Consider the following 17,240-nt stretch of genomic DNA (forward strand, 5'->3'; position numbering starts at 1 on the left):
CTTTATTAATAACTACATTAGAAACAATAAAATAGGAAAAGTAAATCATCTTTAATCAGACTCAGAAGATTAAACCTCACAGGCATTCTTTCCAACAAACCAAGCAAATCGAAAACCATTATAGTTAGAAAGTATAATGAATGTATTGCAAAATATGAATATGTGCTGTTTTGATGGTTTTAAAATATCAGAAGCAATGTATACAGAAAAACATGAAACAAAAAAATCCCTTTGTGATTTTGTTCTAAACTGCACACCAGGTGCTTTTAAACAGCAAGATCAAATGTAGATATTGTAATAAAGAGCATTGATATCATTGCTAAAACACAGTACAAAAATAGTTATAGGGAAGATGTGATATTAGCTTGATTCATCTCTCCATGGACAGAAATGTAAAATTAAATTAGGGATTGCATGAGGACAGAATTGACTAATTGACTGATAGAAAAGACAGATTGAATGTTATCCGATTTAGGAGTTGTCACTGTCGTCATCGTCATAATATCTGTTCCTCTTGATTTGTTCCTCCACTGACAGTGAGTCATAATCATCTTTCCACACCATGTTGCTTTTCCCCTGTGCACAGACATCCTTCATGGCAAAGCTGTCAAGCTGTTCATCCCCTTTCCAACCGTCTTTGGGTTTATCTGTGTTTCCTCTTGACTCCATTCCAAAATCCAAAAGGTCGTCCAGCGTTGACACCAAGGGCCTCTCACTGTCAGACTCACTGAAGATGTCAGACTTGAAATCAGACAGGAGGATGGAACTGTTATCAAGCCCAGCAAAAATGTCCTCAAGGAAGCTTGAGGTGCTAATCTTGGGTTCCGCTTCAAAAGAAAATATACTTTGAGTCGCCTCTGTGAAGACATGTTTATCTAGACTGTCGTCTGTGGCCTCCATACATTTGGCACCCATTGGCACAAAAGCGTCCTCCCTCTGCACAATGTCTAGAACGTCGGTTGGCATCCATTTTAGTTCTTCATCCCCGAATATGCCCTCCTTTAAATGGCTTTCAGCAGCAGCTGGTTCAGTGGACTGAAGTATTGCATCTCTTTCTTCCGTTTTGTAGTCATCAAGCCCTTTGAACATTGGTTCATGGTCAAATAATAACTGTCCATTATTGTTGTTATTGGAGTTTGCATTTACTGCTGGATCACTTGATGCCTCGCCATCTATCACTGTGACCTTGACCTTATCCTCCTCACTCCCATTTACTTTCTCAATTTTCTCATTCTCCTCTTCATAAGGGTTCTCTGCCTCAGCCTTCCTGCAATGCCCATTTACTTTCACATCCTCTACCTTCTCTCCACTTTTCTCTTCATCTTTTTCTGTCACATTCACACTTTCCACAGCTCCTTCCTCGTTCATCTCGCTTGTCACTTCCACATCGGGTTCCACTTTCCCTGCTACCTCTATGTCACTGTTTCTTGGGGGTTCATGGGTGGCAGTACTCTCTGTTACCTCTACTAGGTCTACAGGAGTGGTCAAAGCTTTCGTCTCTGCTGGAGTTTCGACAGTTACAACGGCACTTTCCCATGCAGTTTCTTGGGGACAATTTTGTGTTTTTATATCAGGGCTATCTTTTAAAGAAGGTTCATTGATCTGGCTTTTATGGGCATCGGTGTCGGTCTGTGGAGAGCTATCCTGGGGGGGCCATGAGGGTTTAACCAGCTTCACGTCGTCCTCCACCATGAACACTTTCTTGGGAGAATCATTTTGAGGGGGCCAAACAACTGCAATCTTACTAGTGGGCTTTTTGTTTTCATCCTGTGATTTGCTCACTTCCTTTTCCTGTGGAGGTGGTACCTCTATCTTTGTCGAACTGACACTGCTCCTGGCTGTTGAATTTCTGGAATCTAGTTTTTCAGGGGACGGTGATTTTAGCTTAGTCTTTTCATTTTCAATGGAATACTCTTGATTTTTAGCACTCCAAAGGTCTTTGTGAGGCTTCTGTCCGAATCCTTCGTCATAATTTCCTTTGGACTTGAACAGTTGTTTGAAGTGTGGCTTGCAGTACATTCGTCCATGGAGAGAGGCGTAGTTGCCAAGGCTGAGAAAGACAAATGTTGTTACAATTCAGACACATCATTTTAAATAAGATAGTTGTTATTTTTTGTACTGGTTATAAGCCCAAGTTTGTGGTTTACCTTAGTTTGCCACTGCAGTGCTCACAGCGGAAGCAGCTTTTATGGAAATTGTGTTTGTCTGCGATCAGAGACTCCATCGGATACACCCTCTTCCGACACACCGTGCACAGTTCGGACTCTGGAACTCGAATTTTCTGCAAGAGAAAGATAGTGTTAAGGCATTCTTTTATTTACCTTTTCAGTAAAAACAAACAAAGCAACAACAAAGCAAAATTAGTTAACACTAACACATTAACAGTATTAGTTAATAATTAGTAATTATTACGAAACCTACTGGACTGTAAATCATTTATGAAATCACAAAAAAAATTGTTCCCACTTTAAACGAACTACAAATTATAAAGGCTTTATGTAGCATACATACAGTAAAATCTTGCTAAGCACTACACAGATGCTTCACAAATCAGTTCATGTCATACTCTATAAAGGGTGTAGAAAAGGTGACATAGTCTACCATCTCCCTATGTATAGTAGGCTGCATTGCCAAATGTGACTTAACCAAGACAGACATAACACACACAAACACACACAGATGTTACCAAGCTAAGCTAAGCAGGCCTCATAAAGATGGCGTTCGTGCTGATGTTAATGATGATGATTGCAGGTTCAGAAAATGATTGTACGTTAATATAACGCTCCTGTCACATAATTGTTCGCCCAGACACTTTAACGTTACTTTTTTTCTAGTTATAATTTGGAGGAAAACAAGCCTATGGGAATAGCTATTTGGCTAGTTAGCGGCTAGCGTATTTTGAAATAATAGCTAAGCTAGCTAGCTAACAAGGTATTGTTCAGGCCGGTTAGCCTTGCTAATGTCAAGGGTAACAGGGTTTCCTATACATTAAAAAAAAACAGATTACCTTCTTTTCCAAAACCTCTTCTCCTGTGTCTTCTTTTATCTGTTTATAACAGATAAAAGAAGAGGTCAATAACAGGACTATTAACTTGGCTGTTAATAGATGTATGTGTATGAGACCTCGTGTCCGAGGCCTGTAACACACTTATTCAGCATGCATCTATGTGTTATGAATGTCATTAGGTACGTCACTTTAAAGAAAGTATGACAACGCACTATACAAAGTAGTCATGAGTGTGATCTAAATTAATCTACCCTATTATAAAGGTAGTATTGGGAATGATTGGTTACTTTAGGTGTGATAGGGTGTGTGACATCAGATCGGCAAGGCTTTTTGTGGCGTAGATGGAGGCCTCTTCATGCACGGTATGTACAACAAGGCAATGTTAAAGTAAATGTATAGCATACACCATGTGGCCTACCTACACCATTCAAACATCTGGCACTGAGAAAGATGTAACTTGGTGGTAGGTGTTATAATACCGGTTGTCTTCTTTCTTCCATAGCAATAATGAAAACACGAAGCAGACCGTACACTCTGGTCCTTTAAAAACCTGCTGTATTTAAAATATTGTGTGATATAGCTTGAAAAATAAATACATTTGACTCTTGTTGACAACATAATGATGTTTCCAACATTAGGGATGTTTCCTAAAGAAATTAAATCTGCTTTGTGTTTTGTTTCCTTGCCATGATACTAATGAGTATCACGATACTGGTATCGTCCGGTCCCTACCAATAAGCATACATTATGTCACCCTTTATAAAACACAGCTTTTTGTGGGAATTGGCATAGTGTGTTATGCATTTAGCAGTGTACCCAACATATGGAGCGGTTATGTTAACCATCTATATAGTGAAACATCTACAGTGGGGTCTGAAATTAATGACACCCTTGATAAAGATCAGCAATAATGACTGTATAAAATACAGAATTCAAATACTGAGCTATATTGTATGCTAAGAAAATTGGGAAATTATGTGATTTTATACTAATACAATTGAAAGAGATTTTGTTTAACAGAAAGGTAGGAGTCAAAATTATTGACACCCCTAAAGATTCGTATAAATAAAGTAGTTGAAAGTTACGTATTTCCTAGCTCGCAATGACTACGGATTACGGATAATCCTGAATGAATTGTGAATAATGATGAGTGAGAAAGTTACAGAAGGTCAAAGATCATACCCCCAAGACACACTATCCTCCCCAGTTATTGGTAATTGTGAGAGGTTAGCATGTCTTGGGGGTATGATCTTTGAACCTCTGTAACTCTCTCACTCATCATTATCCGTAATCATACTAGCATCCACATTTTTTGTCATTTAGCAGACGCTCTTATCCAGAGCGATTTACAGTTAGTGAGTGCATACATTTTTTCATACTGGTCCCCCCATGGGAATCGAACCCACAACCCTGGCATTGCAAACGCCATGCTCTACCAACTGAGCTACACGGGACATTGATGTAGAAGTGTTTAGAAACATATTCTATTCTTATTTACTTTAACACAATACATTATTTACCAGAATATTACTTAATCTATAAAATCTCTTTCTCAGAGCAATTGTATTAGTATAAAATAATATAATTTTTCTAAACAATTGAGCATACAATATAGCTCAGAATTTGAATTGTTTATTTTATTCAGACATTATTGCTCATCTTTATTAAGGGTGTCAATAATTTAGGACCGCACTGTATGTAGTGCTCATGAATACTTAATATTATACTATATGAAGCCATTATAAATTGTAGTTCATGTTTAGATCATTTCAATTTAGATTTAAAGGTGCACTATGCAGAAATCATTCTGCCATTTCCTGGTTGCAAAAATTTGAATAGTTTGCTTAATTTCATTTTATGTGACAAAACAAGCAAGTATAGTGTAGCAAGTCATTGTACCATCTAAACCGCATTGAAATATATTTTACATAACCAAAAATATTGTATTTTCAGCTGTTTGAAGGTGGTGTACAATACCGAAAGTAAAAGACACAAAAACCAAAAACTTAAGAACGGGAAGCATGGAAATAGCACAGATAGAACAGATCTACCTCTTCTTAGACTTGCTTTCAATGAGAATGACAGATCTCACATTTCTATGTGAATTTGGTCGGATCGTCCAAAAAGTTACATATTGCAGCTTTAAATTCTAATCAGAATTATCATATAACTTGTTACTTTTTTATAGAATATACATGCTAATTCTATACTTAGAAATATACAACCACATCCTCACACAAGCATGAAAACATTAATCCATAAGGTCCCATCCCATCAAGCAGCTCTATATCTTAGGCATCAACAAAACCACCCCCCTGTAGACAAGCACATCATGAGGCACTCTCTTGCTGTGTTTTAATGCATTCTAAAAAGACTGTCAGTACCCATTAGATTCATTATGCTTTAGAAGTGTTAGTGGCTGTCAGATAAGAATAAAGAAGAAGAAGAAGAACAAAGGGGAAATGCATCATTAAAAACAGTGCAGATGCAAAACGTTAATGCTGAATTTGAAGGCACTGTTAATATTTTTTACTCTCACACAAAAAATATGTTAAACACACCATCACTCTCTATTAGTCTCCCCTCATGCTCCACGCGTTGGTTTACCCGTCACGACAGTCTCCTGCTGGTGTGTTACGATCTGTGACGTCCTCTGTTCTGAGACACTGAATCCCAGATTCTGGAACACACTCTCACTTTCGGCCCAGGACTGGTGGAAGCTCTTCAGTAGGTCCTCGGTGGCGGCCTCCACAGGAACTGCCATCTCTTCAACCTTCCCCTTCACCACGTCGGCGTAGGAGGGAGGGAGGGGGCAGGTCATATGGCTCTCAGAATGCATGCTGGTCTCGCTCCTCACCCCGCTTGTTACGTTGCCAAATTCATCCATGCCAGAGAACTCCTCAGTGACGGACTTTGTTTCGGAGTGCCCCGCCGGTTCGGCAGATTCTGATTCTCTCCTCTCTCTCTCCTCTTGTTTCTCTCTCACTTCTTTGAGAGCATTATGGTCACCCAAGTCAAAGGCATTCTTGATTGCCTTGATGTTGAAGGCAGGTGTTTCATCTGTTTTTGGCGTTTTGGGGTCTGCCTCTGGATCTTCAGTGTCACTTCCCAGTCTATCTGTGATGACGATGGGATCTTTTCTGATGTACAGCTTTGGATGTGGGGATTCAAATTGATTGACCAGCTTTGACAGGTCAAGCCTAGGGAGATCCTCTTTCATTATGTCTATATTCACACCTTCAGGAACTTCCTCTAGATCCTCTGGACCCAGGCGCTCTGGGATTTCAATGGGGTCCTTCCGCATGTATGTCCTGCTCACCTCTGCCTTCTGAGCTTCCTCAAAGAAGAACTTTTTGTCTCTGACAGTCATCATGGAGTCAACCATATCAGCCACATCTGGAGTTGTCGTCCCAGTCTCCATCTCCAGTGTCTGCATGTGGATCTCAGGTTCAATCAGCGCTGGGGAATCCTCTCTGTCAGAGGCTTGCTCTGTTGTCAGAAAATCAGGCATGGGTGGGGGAGGGGTCATGCCCCGAGAGAGCTTCGCAGTGGTGTCCTTCATCTTGGCTAGCTTCTCTGAGCGGCTCAAGGTGGGAGAGGGTGTGGCCCTACAGAACCGAGAGGTAGGGGTACGGGGAGGGGGAGGTGGTGGGGTTGGGGTGGCACCACACCTGTATGACGGAGGAGGTGACGGGGTCACCATGAGGGGTGAGTCTGTTCTCCTCACTGATTCAATGCTTATGAAGGTAGGTGAAGGTGTTCGCGTTGCAAGCATGGGAGAGGGAACTCTGGGATCAGGACCTTTTACTTCAGTCAGCTCTGGCTTTTTGCTCTCATGGGAGATCTTCTTCTCCTCAACCACTTTCTTATGGGTTTCGACTCTTGACGAGCCAATGCTTATTTTAGATATCTTGGCTGTTGCTCCTCCAAATCCTTTCTTTTCATTTGCTGGTTCAGGTGGTGGTGCAGGTGATGATGCAGGTGCAGGTTCACTTTCCTGTTTTGCCATGGCTGCCATGTGTCCTTCTAAGAATACAAGTTTAGCTTGTGCTAGGTTTCTCACACGGAAAATGATCTCCGGGAGCTTCTTCTTATTCTGCTGAACAGCAACCTGTGTTAAATCACGCTTTTCCTCCGCCCTCATTAACCAGTCAGGGACCTCACTAAGTATTGTCCTCACTGAGTTCGAATCCATTTTCCCTGGATGAAGCTGCTTAATGTTAAATAGCAGCTTCTGTACCATTACACATTTCTCTGAATCTGTGCTCTCCTCCACTGATTGAGCTGTGCTTTCCACCATTGATTGAGTTGTTTCTGTCTGTGCTGCTGCCTTCCCTGCAATGTTCATGGAGACAGCCTTAGACTCTGCCTTTGACCTCTCTTGATGCTGCTGCATTTTGCTTACTTCTCCTTGTTGTTGGAAAGACTTGACCTGTTGCTTCTGTGTGTGAAACTGCTGTTCCTGCTTCTGGAAGCTCTGTTGAACTACTCTCTCATTAACAATCACTTGCTCCTGCTTCTGAATGTGCTGTTCCTGCATGCTCTGTTGACTGTGGGAGACGGACATTTGGCCGTGCCCTTGAGCTTGAGCTACTGGAATGGGAACTAGCTTTGGCTCTTTGGGCAAAGGGACAACTTTAATGCCTTTCTGCTTTGCCATTGTCTTCATTTGGATCTCCAGCTTTGTTTCCTTGGCAGCTGCAGTTTTCTCAACCTCCTCAGCTTTCTGCTGTGTCACATTCATCTCCAACTTTACTTCATTTTTCGCTGAGCTACTGGTGGCCATCTGGGTTCTCTCCTGAACTACTCTGGTCTCACTCTTAGAAATATTCTCCATACCGGTTTGATGTACATGTAATTGGTTTTTCACTGCTTGTTGATCTTTTTGCACCACCTCGCTTTCCTCCTCTTTCTTCTCTGTCGGCAACTTCACTGTTCTCACCTTGAAATTTGGTGTCACTTTTGGGATTTTGATTTTGGTGGGCTGAGGTGGAATCTTTTTGACTTCCTGTGTGAGAGAGGCATTAGTATTCTTTGCCTCCTCTGCTTCGGATGTGATGGCGGATTGGGTTTGAAGATGTACATTTTCCTGGACAATGCTCTGAGTGGAGATGATAGACTGTGAGCTAGCTTTCATACCACTCTGCTGCTCAGCTACTGACGACGAAATCACATTAGAGCCAGATTGGACTTTAATATTGGACTCATGGTGAGGGTGAGCAGCAGAGACTGAAACAGTCTGATGCTTGCCAGAGGAAACAGACTGATGCTTGCCAGAGGAAACAGCCTGATGTTTTCTGGAGGCAACAGATGAGGCGAGTTCTTTCCCAGAAGAGACCATAGAGGACTGATCAGTGGTAATGTGTTTCTTATCTGAGGAAATCTTTCCAGATTCAGAGGTTGATTTCTTATTTACCATGGAGATCAAAGGCTTGCTCAGGGGGATATGTGATGGAGCTTTCTTCATGGGCGACTCTTGTGATACTGTGCCTACTTTGCTTTTAGACTGAGTTTCCTCAACCTTTTCCTGTGTTGCCTCTGAGGTCACTTTTGACTGCTCAGTTTTGTGTGTAACTGAGTGTTGTTCACTTGCAACATTGGTCGAGCCCATAATTTGCATCATATTAGTTGGAGGAGGTGTGGGAGATGTGACTCGTGAAGTGGCGGGAGTTGTGTCTTGTGACTTGTTTCTCTCAGCCTCCTCTCTTTGCACACGATACCTCTCCTCTGCCAGCATCAATGGGGTTTTGAATTTACGGGCATACGGTTTAGGTTTTGCCACTGGGGAAGGTTCTGCAGCTGGGGGTATTTTGATTGGAGGGATGAATACCTTTTTAGTTGGTCGTGGCAACTCTTCCTGTGGTGGTTTTGCCACTGGGATTGGTGAAGGGATTTTAGTCGTGGACACTGTAGAATCAGATTGAACCTGTGTGTTGGTAGTATTTGTAGTTCCCACCTGTTGACAAGTGATTTCACTCTTGACTTCCTGGACTGCTGCTTCCACTTTATGTTCTGTCTGAACTGTCATTGGCTGAGGAGGTGGAGGAGGCGGTGGTGGTGCTGCTTGCTTTTTCTGCCATTTTGGTTTGGCCAGTATTGGTTGCTTGGGTGGCTCATGTTTTGGGATTTTGAATAAAGGCCTAGCTTTAAATGGCTTTCCAGGTGGTGGTGTAGGCACTTGGTGTGGCATAGAGTTTAGCTCTTGCTGTGAGGGAGGTGGAGGAAGAAAGTCTTGCCCTGCCACAGAGGGTGGGGGTGGGGGAGAAGGAAAAAAGTCAGGCTCCCCACATTCAACTGGGGGTGGAGGAGGTGGAGGCGGAAGGTCACTGTCCTGTCTCATAATCAGGGGACGGGATGTTGGGCTAGGGTATGACAGGGACATTGGGCTGCCTGCCACTGGTGAGGGTGGTGGAGGAAGAGACATCTCAGACTCAGAGGGTGGAGGCGGGGAAGTGGGAGGAGGGGGGAAATTAATCTCAGGCGTCCCTTTCTTTATCATACCTTTTCCCTTCATGTCCAGGTTCCGGAAATTTGTATTCAGATTTTTGACGTTGTGTTTTTGTGTGACAGTCTTATGTTCTGTCACTGTCGTTTGCATCTGTTTGATTGTCTTTGTTTCCTGTGTTTGCTTTGAAACAATATTAGTTTGAGATGTGCTTTGTGTTTCTTTCATCACATTTATGTCTGAGGCTGCTTTATTCTCAGTCATCTGATTCGTTGATGTATTTTCAGTCATCTGATTGGTCATGTTTTTCTTCTTTATGACGATGGGCTTAGGGGGTGGTGGTATTTTCTGTTTCACAGCCTGTTGTTTAACATGTGTCTGCTGTGTGGACTCAGACATATTGACTGTTTTGACCTGTGTTGTCACGTTCATGTCTGAGACTTGTGTTTCTCTCTGTGTTTCTTTCGTCACATTTATGTCTGAGGTGGCTTTATTCTCAGCCATATGATTGGCTGATTTATTCACAATCATCTGATTGGCTGCTTTATTCTCAGTCATATGATTGGCTGATTTATTTACAATCATCTGATTGGCTGCTTTATTCTCAGTCATGTGATTAGCTGATTTATTCACAATCATCTGATTGGCTGCTTTATTTTCAGTCATATGATTGGCTGATTTATTCACAATCATCTGATTGGCTGCTTTATTCTCAGTGATCTGATTGACTGCTTTATTCACAGTGGTCTGATTGGCTGATTGATTCACAGTCATCTGACTTGCTGCTTTAATCTCCGTCATCTGATTCATTGATGTATTATCAGTCATCTGATTGGTCAGATTTTTCTTCTTTATGATCATGTGCTTAGGAGGGGGTTGCATTTTCTGTTTCACACTCTGTTGTTTAACATGTGTCTGTTCTTTAACTTGAGTCTGTTGTTTTACATGTTCCTGCTGTGAGGCCTCCAAAATATTTACTGTTTGGACCTGTGTTGTCATAGAGTGTTCCTCTTGGGTGAAGGTCTTGCTGCTTTTCACTGATTTGTTCTCGGTGTACTTCTCAAGGTGCTTTTGTGTGGTGCCCTGTGATTTACTGCTCTGACTCTGAGACAGGTTTTTCACAGCAGGGGCTAGATTGACTGTGACGTTCTCATCCTTAGCCACATCTGAGTATTTATGGTCCACTACTTGCTGTGTGGGTAATGGATTTTTCACAGGAGCTCTGGGAGCTTTCCTGGGAGGATACTTTCTTACTTTCCGATTTGAATATTCTTTTCTCTGCATCAGATTCTTTATGGCTCCTTTAACATCTCCCTTTATCACCTCCTCCTTCTCCATCTGTGATTGCTCCTCATCCTGGTCCTGCCCCTGCCCTTCGTAGAGGCATTTTATGGAGGTCTTCACATCTCCCTCAGTACTTCCCCTGCGTTGCATTCGTGGGGAGGTGGATGGTTCTAGTAACAGCTGTATTGTGCCTCTCACGTCCCCCTGTTCACTCACTTGGTGCTGGTAAAGCTTTTTCTCACTCGAGGCCTCATGCAAACCCTTCAGCGCAGTATGAATGTCTCCCTTTACAATCTCCTCCTTTTCCATCTCTTTCACTGCCTGCTTAGCCTCTTCTAGTGATTTCAAGGTCCCTTTGATATCGCCGGGCACTAAATCCTCAATGATTACCTCAGTCTTGGTGGTCGCTGATTTCTCTAATGACTGGAGGGCTCCACGGATATCACCTCGGACAATTTCTGGCTTTTCCATTTCCTTGGCTTGGTTTTGAGCCTCCTCCAAAGACCTCAGAGTGGTGTGCAGGTCTCCTTTCACCACTTCCTCTTTCTCTATCACGACTCTCTTGCTGATAGTTTTGGTCAGTGAGTCCAGGGCCGCCCTCAGATCTCCCTTGACAATTTCCTCTTTCTGCAGGTTCTCCAGCAAGAGAGCAGGTTCCATCATAAACACCTTCACAGTGTTGTTGACATCACCAGGGACAATATCATCCTCAGCTACTGTGCGTTCAATCTGCTGTTGATTCTTCCTTAATGTCATTTTGGTTTCCATAACATCGCCGCCAATGATACGTTCCTTCTGCACCTTTTCTTGTTCCTCATTAGGTTCAAACTGGAGTTGTTTGAGGTATTCCAGAGCCCCAGATTCAATACAGGTGGAATAAAAGCTAACGTTACCCCTCTCCGTGTCTTCCACCCTTATCCTTTTAGATTCCTCTGACCCTGGGTTGGACAAGAGTCTGTGAAGGGTCCTACTGACATTGCCTTTGATGATATCCTCCTTCTCAATGCCAGCACCGTCTTCCTTATTGAGGAGGGAGTATATAGTCATTCGCACATCTCCCTTTTCATCTTCTTGAATCAGAATTCCACGTTTTGAGGAGCCCTCCTCCTTCAGTAGGTTGTTGATGGCCTCTTGAATGTCACCCCTGAGGATTTCCTCCTTCTCAACATTGATTCCCTTCTCTTGGTTGAATAGCTGTTTTACTGTTGTGTTGATGTTGCCTCTCTCTTCCTGGTCTATGACTATCCCTTTCTCTGTCGTTTCCCGTCTGTTTAGGAGGTTCATCATGATGTTGTTTAGATCCCCTCTGATCACCTCCTCCTTCTGGATTTCCGGAGCATCTTGGTTCATGAGCCTATATTTTGCCATTCTGACATCTCCTATCTCATCCATCTCAATGAGAATCCCTTGTGAGTCAACCATTTTCTGACAATACAGCTCTTCAAGGGTCTCTTTGATGCTCTTCCCCATTATTTCAGTTCTTTCTACACTGTTCTCATTAAATTTGGTTAAAGGAGTGGTTTCAAAAAGCCATGTTGTTGTCTTCACATCTGCTTGTGGGATCTCTTCCCGGGTGACAACAGTCTCTGTTCCATCTGACTCTTTAATGCTGTCAAGCGGCTGTTTTTCAAAGAGCCACACAGACTGCTTGACATCTCCTTTCATCACTTCTTCTTTTGTCACTGTCTCCATTTCATCATATTCTGAGCCCTCGCCATGGATCTTATCGATGCTGTGTGTTTCAAACATCCATGAGGCAGTCCTGACGTCCCCTTTTTGGATCTCACTCACGCTAACAGTTCTAACATACTTCTGAGACATTTCATCTGTCTCAAAAAGGTGTTTGTTTGTCTTCACATCACCACCCTGGATATCTTCAACTGTTTTAGTCAACACTTTCATGTCCTCAGCGATTTCATCAAGAGGTTGTGTTTCGAACCTCCACCTGGCCGTGCTGACATCACCTTTCTGAACGTCCTCCTCAGTGACAGATTTGATGACATAGACGTCATCTGTGTCCCTTATTGAATCCAGAGGTTTTGTCTCAAATAACCACCGGGCCCCGACCACATCTCCCCTCATGACTTCTTCCTTTGTCATAGTGGTAACTTCATGGTAATGGCCCTCTTTGTCACAGATTGCATACAGTGGCTGATTTTCAAACATCATGGTGTAGTTTTTCACATCCCCTTTCTCTATATCGTCCCTGATGATGCTCTGGAGTTTTGAAATCTCAGTCTCGGTGGACTCCTCCTGGATTTTATCGAGAGAGTAGGTCTCGAAAACGAAGCGTCCTTGACCAACGTTTCCTCCCTGGACATCGGTTACGGTGCGAGTATCCTTTGCTTCCTCTGTATCCTCGCGGATAGTGTCTATAGGTTGGTTTTCAAAAAGCCACATATTGTTCACTACATTTCCTTTCTGAATTTCCTCCGCCGTAAGGGTCTTCAGCTTATGCATTGTTTCAGCTGAGGTTGAGGTCATGATGTCTGAAGACCGATTCTGAAAGAGAAACTTCATCCTAGACACATCTCCAGACTGGACATCAATTTTAGTCACCCTCCTGAAGGCACCACTCTCCTCCCCTGTGAGGTTCTCCAGGTTCTCTGTCTCAAAGAGAAAACGAGCGTGATGCACATCTTTGCCTTGGACGTCCTCTTGTTTGACAGTGCAGGTTTTGAGAACGGTCTCCGATTCGGACTCTGAATGGTCACAGATGTCATCGAGGTTCTGAGTCTCAAAGAGCCATGTGCATGTTTTGACGTCCCCTTTGTTGACCTCCTCAACCTCAGTCTCATTCCTCACCTTATCTGCTTTCTCGTATAGATTATCCATTGGTTGAGTCTCGAACAACCATCTGCAGGTTTTCACATCACCTTTCTCAATTTCAACACTCTCCTTTGTCTTAGTTTCATCTTCTTCAGTGTTGCTGAAATGTTTAATACCATCGAGGGGTTGAGTTTCGAATAACCACTTGGCTGTCTTGACATCGCCCGATTCAATCTCCTCCTTTGATATACCTTTTATAATCTGGAATTTATTGATACTTTCATCAAACTCATCGATAGGACGTGTTTCAAACATCCACCTGCAGCTTCTAACATCTCCTTTTACTATCTCCTCACGTCGCACGGTTTTCACCTCATGGTAGTGTCCCTCGCTGTCTTGCATGGCATACATCGGGGTGGATTCAAAAAGTACTTTGTTTGATTTCACAGACCCACTGGTAACACCTTCAACTTGAATTCTCTGTGCCCCCTCACATCTGCTTAAATCCAAGGTTTCAAATCTTTCCTTGTGATTTGTGACGTCGCCTTTATCAAGTTCTTCAAGGTTTATTGTGCGTGTGATTTCCTTCTTCTCCTCCCTTATGTTTTCAAGTGGTTGACTTTCAAAAACCCACTTCTGATGTCTAACATCACCCTTCTCATCCTCAGACGCCACCATCTTCTGAAGTTTACCTACTTCAGCCAGATCCTTCAGGTTCTCCATTGGCACTGTCTCAAACAGATGTTTTGCTGATCGCACATCACCTCCTACAATCTCCTCTGAGGGCAAAGGTCTGGCATTGGCATTGTCTTTCAGAGTATCCATCTGCTGTGTCTCGAAAACCAGGCAGTGCTTCCGCACATCAGCTCCAATAATCTCCTCCTTTTGCCTGAGGCTTTCCCATTCCTCGTCTTTAATGGAGTCCAGTGTCTTTGTCTCGAACAGCCACCTCCCTCGGTTCACGCCTCCCTGGGAGTTGTCCTCCATTGAGACTCCACAGATCAGCTTCACCTTGGCAGGGTCTTTGTTGATCATGTCCAGAGGCTGGGTCTCAAAGAGCCAGCGGGAGGTCTTCACGTCTCCTTTCTCCATCTCCTCCCTGCGGATGGCGGTGATCTCCAGCATATTTCCAGAGTCGCCCCTGATGACACACATGGGCTGGGTCTCAAACATCCGTGTGGTTGTCTTCACTTCCCCTTTGATCTCCTCAAGCTCTGACTTCAGATTCAAGAAGTGGCTCTCCTCAATGGTCTCTGTGTGGCTGAGGGAATCCAAATGTTGAGTTTCAAACAGATACCTGGCCGTTTTCACGTCCCCTCCTGTAATATCTTTAGTGAAGACTACCTCCAAGGCTTGCTCATCCTCCTGGTAGATTTTATTCAGACAATCCAGTGGCTGGGTCTCGAAAAGATAGGTGGCTGTACGGACATCTCCTCTTGCCAGCTCGGTCAATTTCCCTGTCTGTACAGTGGAGTCTGGGGTGTCTGCACGCAACGCATCCATGGGCTGGGTCTCAAACATCCATGCTGTGTATTTGACATCACTTCCTGCAATGATTTCCTGCTGAGCAATGTTCTTCACTTCATCGTCCTCATCTGGGGTGTCATCTTTAATGGTATCCAGCGGCTTATTCTCAAACATCCAGCGCATGGATTGCACCTCCCCTTTAAGGATCTCGTCCCACTCCAGGTAATCTCCCTCAGGGCTCATACATTCATCACCACCGCTGTTCTCAAACACATAGCAAGCCTGCTGGACTTCCCCGGTCATCTCATCTTCACTATCCAGCTGTGATTGCTCAATCTCAGTGACGTCGGTGAAGTAGTCCTTCTCCATGGTCCGCCGAACCTCTGGGTGCATGTGCTTGTACAGGCGCTTCAGCTCATTGATGTTCCTCTGCTTGGAGTAGTGCTCCTTGTTGAAAATGTATCTCTGTTGGCCAGCCTGCTCCTGAGGCGGGAGTGAGTCACAGCACTCTGGGACCTCCTGGGGCATTAGTTCAGTGGGTGGAGGAGGGAAGTGCTCCATGGTCTCATAATCCATGGATGAGTCTGAGGCAGCGGTAGAGGAAGAGACAGCCCCTGTCTTCATAGTGGATGAGGCTGTGGCAGCGGTAGATGAAGAGACAGCCCCTGTCCTCATAGTGGATGAGGCTGTGGCAGCGGTAGATGAAGAGACAGCCCCTGTCCTCATAGTGGATGAGGCTGTGGCAGCGGTAGATGAAGAGACAGCCCCTGTCCTCATAGTGGATGAGGCTGAGGCAGCGGTAGATGAAGAGACAGCCGCTGTCCTCATAGTGGATGAGGCTGAGGCAGCGGTAGATGAAGAGACAGCCCCTGTCCTCATAGTGGATGAGGTTTCATAGCTCGTTGCTGCTGAAGCTCTGGATGACTGTTTCACAGTGGACGAGCTTTCATAGCTAGCTGCTGCTGAGGAGGACTGGTTTACCGGTGCCCATTGAAACTGGTTATAATCCAGATCAATCTATTGTTTTATGATTGATGGAGAGAAGGACAGTGATAGATGCAGTCAGAAAATGAAATGATAGAGAAATGGAAAACAGGACAGTATAGCAGAAAAAAGCATAGAGTAGATTTAAGCAGATAATGACATCTCTGAATATGTTTGTTTATACACAAAATAATAATGACTGTCATACTTTGTGCTTTTTAATCACGTCGCATTCTCACGTCATCCAATTTACTCAGTACTCACTACCCTCAAAGTGAATTCCCCTGCTTTGACGTTGATATCATGGCATCGTCTAAACACAGATACACTATAATGGCCACGTAAATAAACAGACTGCATCATTACCTTAATTTGCTTGCCCGGCGTGGCCTCTTCGATGGTCTTCTCATACTGCTGCTTCAAAGCCTGAGTGGAGACCTTTGGTAAATCCTCTCCTCCAATGACCCTAACTGAAATAGAAACAGGAAGCAGTTGTCTCATTAAATCAGTCTCAGTTTGAAGCCCAGGGGGTTTGGAGGATACTAAAATCGTGTCTTTAAAACCTACCGTTTCCAATTCCAAAAGTGGCATTGATTACCTTATTCCCAGTTGCAATATTTTTTGCCTTCCTATGCCTTGATTTAATTTGCGGCCATGCACTGAATTTCTAATAGAAAATCATCTTCAATCCAATTCATTTCCACACCTCATCTGTAATTTAGGTTTGGAGAATAATCCCCAGCTTTCAACAGTCATTACTATACAGCATACACTCTAGGGTGTGATCAAAAAAGCCAAAAATTTAAATATGAATAATATTATACTCTACCTGTTTCACCATAATGGTTTTCATAACTGGAGGCCACGTTGCTTTGTTGAACTCTTTGATCATGAGTCACCTGTAATGAGATGGAGGCAAGCGCTGAGCTCAATAAGCAACTCTTTGAATAGATTTCCTTCACACACAGACAACAGAAAGGGTGTGTAAGGGGAATGTTGATTTGAGATGAAACCAGCCTTTTCTTACCACCTAAGGTTAATTTAGCCCTGCATTTGTTCATTTTTTATTATTTTTATTTTTCCACTTTACTCTGTGTAGGAAAACTTTGGAAAACAAAGTGATATGAGAAACAAAAAGTGTTAAAATTATTCACTTACACTTAATTATAGATGTTGTGGCAGTTGCAGGGGCAGCTAACATATTGAGATAAAACAATTCGATTTATTGAGTAGGTGTGGGCTGAAATGATGGCAAATGGCCTAGCAGGCTTCGTGACGGGCTCA

At 43.4% G+C, this 17,240-nt stretch overlaps 1 protein-coding gene across 1 annotated transcript in view; it reads right to left on the reverse strand.

Annotated features, from left to right (window-relative positions):
- Window positions 1-1,962: 1,962 nt before the first annotated feature.
- The window catches only part of LOC311116820 (uncharacterized protein), a 46,948-nt gene continuing 31,670 nt past the window's right edge, over window positions 1,963-17,240 (reverse strand). The window contains exons 6-11 of the mRNA XM_084191855.1: window positions 16,786-16,855; window positions 16,323-16,426; window positions 5,615-15,989; window positions 3,008-3,046; window positions 2,148-2,281; window positions 1,963-2,050 (exon numbers count right to left, since the gene is read on the reverse strand). Coding sequence (XP_084047981.1) covers window positions 2,187-2,281; window positions 3,008-3,046; window positions 5,615-15,989; window positions 16,323-16,426; window positions 16,786-16,855 — 10,683 coding nt within the window. The 3' untranslated portion in view covers window positions 1,963-2,050; window positions 2,148-2,186. The remainder of the gene's footprint in view (window positions 2,051-2,147; window positions 2,282-3,007; window positions 3,047-5,614; window positions 15,990-16,322; window positions 16,427-16,785; window positions 16,856-17,240) is intronic.

The sequence above is a fragment of the Coregonus lavaretus genome (genome assembly GCF_964263955.1).
Source record: "Coregonus lavaretus genome assembly, contig: HAP1_SCAFFOLD_864, whole genome shotgun sequence".
Lineage (NCBI taxonomy): Eukaryota > Metazoa > Chordata > Actinopteri > Salmoniformes > Salmonidae > Coregonus > Coregonus lavaretus.